This window comes from Leguminivora glycinivorella, chromosome Z (genome assembly GCF_023078275.1).
Source record: "Leguminivora glycinivorella isolate SPB_JAAS2020 chromosome Z, LegGlyc_1.1, whole genome shotgun sequence".
NCBI lineage: Eukaryota > Metazoa > Arthropoda > Insecta > Lepidoptera > Tortricidae > Leguminivora > Leguminivora glycinivorella.
The window spans coordinates 33151776-33164809 of NC_062998.1; the positions used below are offsets into that span (position 1 = coordinate 33151776).

The 13034-nt window shown below is 37.0% G+C and overlaps 1 protein-coding gene across 2 annotated transcripts in view; it reads right to left on the minus strand.

The window, feature by feature from the left end:
* The window catches only part of LOC125241448 (nostrin), a 50977-nt gene that overhangs the window by 16296 nt on the left and 21647 nt on the right, over positions 1 to 13034 (minus strand). For both annotated transcript variants that reach the window (XM_048149945.1, XM_048149944.1), the window contains exon 2: positions 4166 to 4355. In XM_048149945.1, the coding sequence (XP_048005902.1) occupies positions 4166 to 4285 (120 nt within the window). In that variant the 5' untranslated portion in view covers positions 4286 to 4355. The remainder of the gene's footprint in view (positions 1 to 4165; positions 4356 to 13034) is intronic.

The window sequence follows — 13034 nt, forward strand, 5'->3', positions numbered from 1 at the left end:
GCAGAATGGGTTGCGTAGGCCGTATGAGGGACGATAAAGCAAGGTTGAATAGTCAATGGGAATATGCTATTTAAAACTGAATGTTTAAATAATTAGCTACTTTTATGGGTAAAGGATGTCATTGTGCAAGTGGCCGGAGTACCTACTTACTCCTGAGAGTCCTAAGTAAGGAGCGCTTGCGGGAGCGGCCACGGCAAGTATAAGAAAATGTCGATGACCTCTCGCAATAAACGTCGAAATATATTTATGAAAACACGAAATAAAAGTATGCACAAGGTGTCCAACGAAGGGGCCAGATACTGTCAATTTACGATATTACAAATTTATCATTAATTTAAATTAAATACTTAAGTATGTCAAATAAGTATGTGCCATTTATATTCGAAGCTATCTCTAGTGGTCTTGGTCACATCAGATCAGAAATACGAGTAAATAAATAGAAAGTTTTAATCTAAAAATGTGTACCTTTAGTCTTCAAAAGATAAAAGACCCATTTATAACATTACAATAATATGGACTATTACGTTGTAACGTAACGTAATGGGCAGACGACACTGACTTGAGCATTTCCTGGATGGACAATATGGACATGGACTACGCGTTTCCTGTTCCAACCTTAAATAGGATTTCCACTGCAGGTGTAGATGCAACGCAAGTGCAACAAATATTTAATCAGTACACACACACATAATATTGTTTGTACCGAAGCCATAAGGTTTAAAATAGGAAAATAAGTGTGTCTATTCTATCTTGGAACTTTATGACGAAACATTTACCCGTAACGGAATTTTAACGAATATTTACATCTCGCGGTACGTTACATTACAACATATCCATTGTTTTCCTACTGTTAACGAAGACGCGTACACTTGGCGCTGAATAACTACTGAATATTAATGACCTAACATTGACAACCATAGAGGTTAATATGTGTATTGTGTGCAGCTTAGAGATATTCACGCATTGGTTAAGGTAATAGGGTTTTGTCTACAAAAAATGGAACTCCTACATACATAAAAGCCATTTAGAATCCTAAGGACATAGCGGGATGACCTAGTCGCATTCTACCCAAAATGGTGGGGAAATACCGACAACAGGGTCGAGTGGAAAAAACGAGGGGAGGCCTTTGCCCAGATCTAGGGTATTGGGGAGTCTGAAGACTTGTATTAATTGTAAATACCTTCATTATCCTCCTTGCGTTATCCCGATATTTGCCACGGCTCATGGGAGTCTGGGGTCCGCTTTGACAACTAATCCCAAGATTTGGCGTAGGCACTAGTTTTTACGAAAGCGACTGCCATCTGACCTTCCAACCCGAATTAGTCCGGTTTCCTCGCGATGTTTTCCTTCACCGAAAAGCGACTGGCAAAATAAATATCAAATGACATAAATTTCGCACATAAATTCCGAAAAACTCATTGGTGCGAGCCGGCGTTCGAACCCGCGACCTCCGGAACGAAAGTCGCACGTACTTAATACTGCTAGGCTACCAGGCTTCTATAAAAAAAAATGGTCGAGCCGCTGTTCGTCTGTGACTGGAGCGCCCTGACAAGCAAGTGTGGACACTGGACATTTCGCAATCCGGTTGATCTACAACTCGTAATTGCTCTGGCGCATTTTAATCGTCTCAAAGCATGGGATCTACAATTTTCTCGATTATGACGCGCTACTTTATTCTTTTGTCTGTTGTGTAGGTATTTTTGCTGGGTTTCATAATATCATGAAACGATGATTGCGAGTAGTAGAATTATATCGAAAAATAGAAGTACTTTACTAATGCTCGTAAAAAAAAACAATACAGTAAGTACTACCTAGAGTAATCCATCATTTTTTTAATATCCCTCATAACCTTCGTTAAATGTAATGGATATTTAAAAAAAAGATAATGGATAACTGCCAATACTGCCATGCTGTTTTATTGTTTGCTAGGTCTCAGTTGTGTTCATATTTACACTATGTCTTGTGTAAAAGGGTTAGGTGTATTTGCCACTACCGCAGTTACATACTTGAAACCTTTCCGATTTCCCGATTCAAGTTTCATTAGATTCATTCCTAATATTGGCATATAAAATCAATTTTTCTACTCGTCGACTTTAATCTGTCAATTAGGACACCACATACTAAACTATATGTGCTGACTTTTCAGTGTTAGATAGTCTTATTTCATTACAGTTCACTTTTAGTTAACTATAATAATTTCAAAAATAGAACTTCATACAAATTCTTTACTAATTTGCGATACCTGGCAAATTTTTCTGCATCTGTAACACATTTTTTTTTTATCTTTCGCGTTATCGACCAATCAGAGACGGTTATTACAAGCAATTGGTTGCTATAGTAGACTAAGTGTCAAAGACTATCCAACACTGAAAAGTCAGCACTTATAGTTTAGTCTGTGGTGTCCTAATTGACAGACTAAAGTGGACGAGTAGAAAAATACTATTTTCGGTACAGATGCTTATTATTTACGTACTTATTAGACTACTTCCGAATATACGTAGTTCCTCGCTATCGTGAATATTCGCGGAGTTCGCACATCTGTGGACGCAACATTATGAGCTCAGCAAATAAATACCTACACTTAATAAATATCCTCCCTCAATATGGCTCGTTATTGATGCAAGGTCGTGATCGAATGTAAACAACTTTTTAAATTCGCTGTAAAAGTAGGTACGTAGTCTAAGGCTTTTAACGCATTTACTTAAAAATCATTCGATTTAAATGTTACTGACATTTATTTTTATAGGGTTTATCTTCTGAAGAAATTAGTCTATTAATAACTACATATTTACCTTAAAAACGCCCAAATGTAGGTACTTAAATACTTAGCATTATTTCGAAATAAACGTAGTTAATAACACCGGGTATAAAATGAAGCGTAAGTCGTGTCGAAGCTACGGCATCGTTTGTATTTATTACATACACATCACTAGCTGACAAATTGTGCATTGTCCGCTCCGCGGGTCACGCGCCACAACGGTAAACATCAATGGACGTACGAATAGAATGCTACCATCGATATGCCGCCGTGTCTAGTCGTATGCAACACGCGATAACTTTCTTTGTAGAGTAACTTTCACTGCCATAAAAATGGAACCTAAAATGCGCGATGGAAGACGTATAATTGCGTGAACGCCATACAGAGTTACGTCAATTCAGAAAACGCTTGTCACGAGTTAAATTGTGTCCGACGCATGCTTCCGCCTCTCCGGGAAGCGCCTGAGCAGTCGTAAAATAAAAGCGCGTTAGGATCGAATAGGTGACCATAAATAATACGTTACCATATTATGCATACGGTATGAAATATAAAATAGGAAGAGGGCCTGATGTTTAGCAGACAAGCAGTTTAAATTTGGGTCCTGCCTGTGGTTTGAATGGATTAGAATAATCAGTTTACGAAACTTTTCGATTCAATACAGGTGACAATCGACATATTATAGTGTGATATTGTGAGACGTGTTGCCGCATCTGTACCTAGCTATAAGGTCATCCCATATCTAGCGTCTCGCGTGGCATCACAGAATATATAATAGTACAAGTACAGAAGGCCCACTGCTTTGATGTTCACTAAATGCCGCCTTTTTAAATACCTACAAAATTCTTACAAAGAAACGAGCCGCACGTGCGCGGCGTCCGGCGGTAGGGTTACCTATGAATTAATACTCACATAAAATTTTATACTGTTATATTCAAGTCTTGGCTACTTTCTAAGTATATATACTGTATTTATATATTTTTGTTCAAGTTCCAACATTACAACCCTTATTGAACTTTTCAGTGGGACTTAATCAGTAGTAGATCTGTGTAAGAATGTCCTATGGTATTTATTTTATTCATGATGTCTATTTAACTAAGTCTTATTAGCCATTCCACACGCGGACATCGCATATGAACCTTAAAAAAACTCGCGACGTAAAGTAACAATAGAAAGTGCGAACGTGCGTTCCGTGAGAACGCGCGCCACCCCTGAGTAGGCCGCGAACTCGCGGCCGCCGGCATGTACTTGTAGCGCGGCGATAGAATCGCGGAGTGAGCCGCCCCTGGTGGCATGGCAAAGCCTGACGCCGCGTCGGCGCAACGTCGACGCGGCGTCTTTTTCCATACAGTTGGCCCGACGCTACGCTCGCGAGACGCTAGATGTGGGGGGACACATAGTGTTACTCACCCACGAGGTATCCTTAAAGGCCTGGTGGTTGTTGGAGGTGCGAAGGTTGATCATCTCCTCGAGCGTGTTCTGCCAGCGGTCCATGCCCGCGGCGATCTTGGTGGAGACGTCGCGGCTCATGGCACCGGCGTCGGAGGCGGCCGCGCGCGCATCCCCGCTGCCGGCCTTACTGCTCGTCCCGCTGAACGACCTGCGACACAACACAATTCATGGTTCACATATGTTGAGTTGAGAGCAGGATCTAAATAATCTAATATCACTCTGTGTACTGATATGAAGAATACCATACTGAAAGAAACAGATATACCTAACTCTACTCGGATCTCCAATCAGTACCGTAACTCAATGTTTTTAGTTTAGCAGACCAGCTATTTGACAGCAGTTCAGTCATATCAGTGACAAAAAGTGGTGCCACGATAACGTCTAGGGGTTTCGAAAATCTATGGCCCGTGTTTCCAACAAGCGCCAAGCGAGGCTTAAATCTCTCTGACGTTTATAATATTCACGCAAAATGTCATTAAGCACTAGAAAGCTCAATTATCATAATCACCTAATAGGCTAATAAGTGCAGTAGTTTACATTAAACTTTAGTAACACGTACTAGCTTAACTTTAGTAACAAAAATAATTAGGGAGAAGTTCAGCACCCGTAGGTACCTAACGAACACACGTAGACAGTGCGTATTTTAACTACCTTATATATTTTTGATGTTTTTACAAAAAAAAAGTATCTAGTGGGAATACAGTCGTGATATATGTATGTATAAATGTGACAAAATTGGATATTAAAATTAACTATAATTTGATCATGGTTCAGTTTTTAACCGCCGCACCCAAATCTCAAGGAAGGTGGTTCTCAATTCGTCTATTTTTTTTTAATGTTTGTTCCACGATATCCCCGTCGTTACTGGACCGATTTAGATTTTTTTTTGATTGAATGTATTATGCATACAGATTGGTTCCATTTTTATCAGAACCTAGGTCTGATGATGGGATCCTGGAGAAATCGAGGGAACTCCTCAAATCTGAAAGGCATACAGAGTGGGGCCTGTAACCAAGGTGAAGAATTGAACTGTATGCTATTCTCCTTATACTGATCAACATTTGTTCGGCGACTTTTAAAAATAACTTTTATTTTGATTTTTATTACCCTTGAAAGTTTTTTCTAAGAGGTAATGTATTGCGAATTCTGTTAAGTCTAAAGTGTGACAGACAACGTCAATGACAACAATAATGGCGTACATTAAAGCTAATATTTATTTTGTATGAAAAATTAAAAATTTAAAGACATCATAATTTTTAAAAGTCACTGAACAAATGTTGATCAGTATAAGGAGAATAGCCTACAGTTCAATTCTTCACCTTGGTTACAGGCCCCACTCTGTATACATATGGTGATTTTTGTGTTTTTATAAGAACAGCATGCATTTACGTACGGAACAGTGAAATTTGGTGCAGTGGAACTGCTGATGAAGATCAGAACGGAACTCCTCAAATCTGAACGGCACACTTAAGGTAAAATACCCCATAATGGACGGTGATGCCATTATGGACAAAAAAACACAAATCCTTAAAAATAAGTATCTAAAATACGTTTCTAAAAACTGACGGCTATGTACCATAAACTAGAGTTGTAGAGCTGTTTAATTTTGAAGTTTCAATTAATTCGGTTATTTCTGAAGGATTTGGAGACAAGATAAAATTCACCAGTTTACTGAAAAAAATATCAAGACGAATTCTTAGTAATGTTGCTAAGAGAGATGAGTTCATGTATAAAATAATAAAAAAATAACGCACGGTGTAATCTTGAATGCGTTTTACTTACTGCATTAAGCATGAGATAAGGTATAAAACATACTAGTTTGTTGCTCCAAAGATATAAAGAAATGATGTTATTTTGCAAGTGTCCATTACTGGACCCGAAAAACTGCCTACCTCCTATGATGGACAAGGAACAATTTACAAAACCAAAATTTACAAGAAACAATCCTATGTTAAAATAACCCAAACTAATTGTATTTATGGTGTATAAAATTGACTCATTGCGTATCAGTTGGCTTTAAAAGTAAAATTTTAAACTTATTTCACTGTCCATAATGGGGGATCCATTACTGGAGAACTGCCGTCCATAATTGGAGAAAAAACACCTAGTTTTAATTTGTTAACTATGAAGAAACCAATAGGAGTATCTATTCCGCAATACGCTTGAAATGTAGAAGAAGGATAGGACATTCAAGATTTAACACGCTTGGCGGTAGAATTTTTACATTTATCAGTGAAATATCAAAAACTGGCGAATTTTTTTCTTAAACTGTCCATGATTGGGTTCGTCACCTTATAGTGACTTTGGTATTTTTATAAGAACAGCCTGCGTTTACTTTCAGAACAGTGGCATTTGGTGCAGTGGAACTTCTGATGATGATCAGAACGGAACTGCTCAAATCTGAATGGCCTCTTATAGTGACTTTCGTATTTTTATAATATCAGCATGCATTTAAGTTCAGAATAGTGACATTTATTTGTTGGGAGATTTGTTTTCTTTGTTATGCTTACATATTACGTTTTCAAGTTAAATTCTGTAATCGGATATCGGATTCATGAGGAATTGAGGAAACTCCTCAAACCTTAACGGTATACGCATATTCATTAAATTTGTGTTTCCATCAAATAATCAAAGATTTATAAGTATTAAAGGCAATTTTAAAAATTACCTACACATTTCTACATAATCCAACATTCGCAAGTACCTTTCACCAGAACCCCAAAAGCGGCGATTTTTTTTTCTTAAAAATTATTTATTCTGCACAAATACGTTTTTTATTAACGTTAAATTCGACACGTCCTTGGGATCATTAACAGAAGCTATCTTGTATAAAAAACAGCTTTTCATTAAATAAAAAAAACACATATCGCTGTATGATTGATTACCTATACATATATGTAGGTATTAGATTATTTTCTTTCACGACCGGCGGCGTAAAATACATTTTCTCTGTGCCGTAAGAATTACGACAGTCGGTAGTCGGTTTGGTTGCATCTATTAACTTTCCATAATTACCTGTCTCAGACAATCGCAATTATTATCGAGACATTTTTATTATTACCATCAGTATTTTCTTTATTTATTTATTGATTTTTCATTATCAGGATATGCATGTAATTTAAATAACGCGCTGGTATTTGTAAATACTTAAGGCGTTACTCATGAACGTTTTATATATGTACTATATGTAGGTTTTTAACTGAATTATCTAATAATCGTTGGTCATTTATCTATCATGTTTACTTATGTATTAGTGATTGATTGTGAAGTTGGTACCTAATCAGTTCAGTAACTTTATTTATGAATAAGTGGTACCTATCCCCTATATCTAATACATAATTATTACATACAAAGGATGTTGATAGTACTTATTATTTATTAATATTATTTACCTTTTATCTACAACTATATCATACGTCCTCTATAATATGACTAGGAACAATACGTAAATGGCATATATTATGAAATCTGTACCTATCCGATAGTGATAGTGCATCATATTTTTTTACGATATATCGGCAGCAAAAGAACATTCTGTTATAAAGAGAGAATAATATTTGCGATGATGGAATTCATCGATTAGTCATTTGTGTCGTTTTTCGCCTTTCGCCTCGTTTCGATAAAACAACACTCGTGTCTTAATGCTCCTCATTATGTACGAGTCACATAAATAACTAATATAAACCCCTAAGAAAATGATCAGCAGCCTAATACAGAAAATCGTTCCTTATTTCACTAACTGTAATGTCTGTCGTTGGTAATATTCCTTCAAAGTCAGGAGCAGGACCCTGTAGGCGCAGAAAAATATAGCTTTCGTATAATGTTCATATAATAAGTATATGACTCGTATATCATTCATTACGCATTTGTGTCTTTTCCGCTGCCCCGCCATCACCAAAATGCGTTAAAATATTTTTGTTTCTTTGAGGTGTCGTGTCTATAATTCCTTGTGATGTGATTCATATGTAGTTTGTTTAATTGTTTCCGGTATGAATGCGTAACAGTTTAGTCAGTCGGCGCGAAATATGATGAAATACAAACATTGCAAACTGTATACCTATTAGCGCCCTACAGGGAAGATTCGGAGTTAATTATTACCTCACTTGATTACATCAATCAGAATGATTATACTTAGCATCAATGAGAGAATAATTATACATTAATTGTAACTATAGAACCATAATATTTGCTTGGTAGCAAATAGTTTTTGTTTAGTCTTATTCGGATAAATTCCCAACTATTAATATTTGTGGAAGTTACAATACAAAAATCGATCGATTAAGATTAAAATCGCAGGTTTTTTTTAGATTATTATTTCACAAATTTATGTTTGCTCACGCCGCAGATTAGTATGGAGATTAAACCATGACACTGGATATACAAGCTATATCTTTAATAATTTTTAAGAAAAAAAAACCGCCTTCCTTTGGGCTTCTGGTGATAAATACTTTCAAATGTTGGATTATGTTATCAATTCGTCTGTATATTTTTTAATGTTTGTTATTCGATATCTCCGTCATTTCTGAACCAATTTTGAAATTTGGATGATTCTGAAGTACTTACAGATGAGAATGATTATCAGAACGGAACTCTAACCAGGGGCGGCTCACTCTCCATCAGCAGATCCACTGCATCAAATGTCACTGTTCTGGACGTAAGTGCATGCTGTTCTTATAAAAATACCAAAGTCACTATAAGTGTGCCGTTCAGATTTGAGGAGTTCCATTCTGACCATCATCAGGAGTTCCACTGCACCAAATGTTACTGTTCCGTACGTAAATACATGCTGTTCCTTTAAAAACACAAAAATCACCATATATATGCCTTTCAGATTTGAGGAGTTCCCTCGATTTCTCCAGGATCCCATCATCAGAACTGGGTTTTGAGAAAAATGGGACCAATCTGTATGCATATACATTCAACCAAAAAATAATAATTTCAAAATCGGTTCAGTAACGACGGACAAACATTAAAAAAAAAAAAAAAAAAAAAATACAGACGAATTGAGAACCTCTTCCCTTGAGATTTGGAAGGCGGTTAAAAACATAGACATGCCATATCGTGGACTTTTATATGAACCAATAAAGAGAGACGATTTCACCTCACATGGTGTTGTTATTTATATCTCAAACGGCATGGGTATACGAGATTTTAGATTAAATCTTCCTCCATTCATAATTTCATAGATGAAAACTGCATGAAAATCCATTCAGTAGTTTTTGCTTTTCACGGACATAATTATGTACAAAGAAACAGGCAGAGGCGGCGGGGACTTTAATTTATAAGGTGTAGTGATTATTATTTTATTTTCCTAACATAGCATATCATAATATATTCCTGGCCCTAATGCTTCTTCTTCAATATCAATTTTTAAAATTGTTATTCCAGGTGTTTCTTATGACATCTTATTCTCAAAATTATAAGAAATAAAAAGGATTAGAAAAATCAGGCGAAAATTTCATTTGTAGTCAAACTATGTAATACGGTAGAATAGAATAGAATAGAATTTTTATTGCTCTCATGTTGGTGTACAGATCTTACACTAGGTACGTAATTGTTAGCAACATATTTACCGTAGTATTTTATGCGGCCCCTCGACTACTTTAGCAAATAAGATAATGTTGCCCAGTTACTCGCATCATCCGTACTCAATATTATAAATGGGAAAGTGTGTGTGTCTGTTTGTTTGTCCGTCTTTCACGGCAAAACGGCGGAGCTAAGAATTGACGTGATTTTTTAAGTGGAGATACTTAGTTGAAAGGATGGAGGTGACATAGGCTACTTTTTGTCTCTTTCTAACACGAGCGAAGCCGTGGGCAAAAGCTAGTTATGTATAAGAGCAGTCAATGCGTTTCGAATCCTAACGGACGTAATTAATATCATTATAACGTTTTAATGATATATATTTTCGCTGGTTCCGTTCTGAATAACGTTGCCGGCAGTATACTAAAGAGATGAGGAACAGGATCTGCTCATATAATTTTTTTTATTAAATACGGGTAGATGGGGTAACTAAAAGGCAAAGATTGAGGCAAACAGAGACAAACCCTGGGAATGTGAAATATACTATGTTACTCGTAACTGAACCCACCTAACCTAAAATAATTACGTGTCTTACATTTTGGCGCGTACATTTACCTATTAGAACATTATGGCATAACAACTTTAAAATTTGTTAGAAAAAGGCCGGCAAGGTAGATAAAGAAAATACTACTACTAGTAGGTAGTTAGGTACTATGTACATAGTTGGTCCCATCATTCATTGTGATATTTTAATAATACCTTGAACATTCTCAAAAAGCTTAATTTTGAAAAGAGCTGATGTTAGAGGTAAGTGTGCGAGAACCCTGTACATGTATCATACCTACAAGCTACATGCAAACGAAAAAAAAAACGAGAAGATCCTAGAGATGACTATGTAAGTGTTAAGAGGGCATTCAACGAAAACGTCGTAATAATGTAAAATTGATAGTTTTAGTAGGCAAAATGCTACACTTTCCGTCATCTAAAAGACTTATTAAGTTCAGGATTCGATTAGGACATCTTCTTAACTTACATGTTGTGAGACTGGATTTTTAAAAACTAACTCACTTAATAAATTATGATTTTTTTTCTGGTGCATGTTTAGGAAAACCCGCGAAAAGTGCTGACTTAGTCCGTCTAATTTGTAAAATTTGGATAGTTTTGAATGCTTCAAGTGGTAAATTTGTATTATGTATATCCTGTACTACAATCATCTGAGACTACTTCTTTGTTATAAGGCTTTAGAATAGAGTAAATGAGGATATGATGAATCCAATTTGTTTCAGAAATCACCTCAGAATAAGTGTCAATTTCTTCGAAAACTTACGTGTTTTTGAAGTAGTTTTAATATAAAAATAATCTGCAACGCTTACTCAAACAGATTTTATGCAAAAGTTTTCTATTAATTGCAATTTAATATTTTTGACGATTTTTTAAAAATGCCTCCTTATTACCGGTTACGCGCGCTTGCGATGTCAGTACCGCGGCAGAGCTTGTAGAGGCAGGACGTATGTTAGTCCGCTCCGCACGCGGCTCGACGATCGCGAAGTTATTTTGTCATTGTGTGCGGCACCCGCCGTGTCCAAAACCGCACTTGTGTGCGTGTTTGGCTGTACTGTTGCATGTATACTGCGACCGAAAACTTTGATCCTTGGGTTGACGGCTTTGGTAACTAACTAATTAACTTGACTAATATTTTTAGTAAGTATTATTTATTATTGAATATCATTTGAGGTTACTGACTCGTCTCAACAAAATCTTTGACAATAGATGGTACTCAGGATCTGATGATGAAGTCAGGTGGTAGTCATGAGTTCTCATCAACCAGGTCTTGAAACCATTTCGTGTTTGGGCTCGTTTGATTCGCCTCAACAAGATCTTTGACAAGAGGTGATGGTACCCAGGATCTGATGATGAAGCCGGAAGGTAGTCATGAGTTCTCATCAACCAGGTCTTGAAACCATTTCGTGTTTGGGCTCGTTTGATTTGCCTCAACAAGATCTTTGACAAGAGGTGATGGTACCCAGGATCTGATGATGAAGCCGGAAGGTAGTCATGAGTTCTCATCAACCAGGTCTTGAAACCATTTCGTGTTTGGGCTCGTTTGGTTCGTCTCAACAAGATCTTTGACAAGAGATGGTACCCAGGATCTGATGATGAAGCTGGAAGGTAGTCAAGAGAATTCATCAACCAGGTCTTGAAACCACTCCGTGTTTGGGCTCGTTTGGTTCGTCTCAACAAGATCTTTGACAAGAGATGGTACCCAGGATCTGATGGTGAAGCCGGAAGGTAGTCAAGAGTATTCAATAACCAGGTCTTGAAATTCTTCTGTGTTTGGGCTCGTTTGATTCGTCCCAACAAGATCTTTGACAAGAGATGGTACCCAGGATCTGATGATGAAGCTGGAAGGTAGTCAAGAGTATTCCACGACCAGGTCTTGAAACAACTTCGTGTTTGGGTTCGTTTGATTCGTCTCAACAAGATCTTTGACAAGAGATGGTAATCACTCTTTTATACTCTTGCGCATCCACTGTCTCAGTGTGTCAACAGTCAACTAAAGCAGGTAGGCGTAGCGTAGAGTTGTATTTCCTTACAAAAAACCAATACATAGATGTGGACCTTCCTGTGCTCCATGCAATTAAAACAACATAATATTTAAAAACCGGCCGAGAGCGCGTCGGGTCACGCTCAGTGCCTACACTGAGCGTGGCCCGACACGCTCTCGGCCGGTTTTTAAAGCCGCGTTGGTAAATAGCCGCTCGGCTCTTCCGTAGTTTTCCATATTTTTCAAAAACTATAGAACCTATCAAGTTCAAAACAGTTTTCCTAGAAAGTTTATAAAGTTCTACTTTTGTGATTTTTAAATATTTTTTTAATATATGGTTAAAAAGTTAGAGGGGGGGGGACACTTTTTTTTCTTTAGGAGCGATTATTCGCGAAAATATTAATATTATCAAAAAACGATTTCAGTAATTCATTTTTAAATACCTATCCAACAATAAATCATACGTTAGGGTTGAAATGAAAAAAAAAATCACTCCCTACTTTACGTGTAGGGGGGTACCCTAATAAAACATTTTTTCCGCTTTTTATTTTTGCACTTTGTCGGCGTGACTGATATACATATTGGTACCAAATTTCAGCTCTCTAGTTCTAACGGTCACTGAGATTATCCGCGGACGGACGGACGGACGGAGGGACAGACAGACAGACATGGCGAAACTATAAGGGTTCCTAGTTGACTACGAAACCCTAAAAACACATTTTAAATATTAAACTTATATTGACCGGGATATAGACCGTG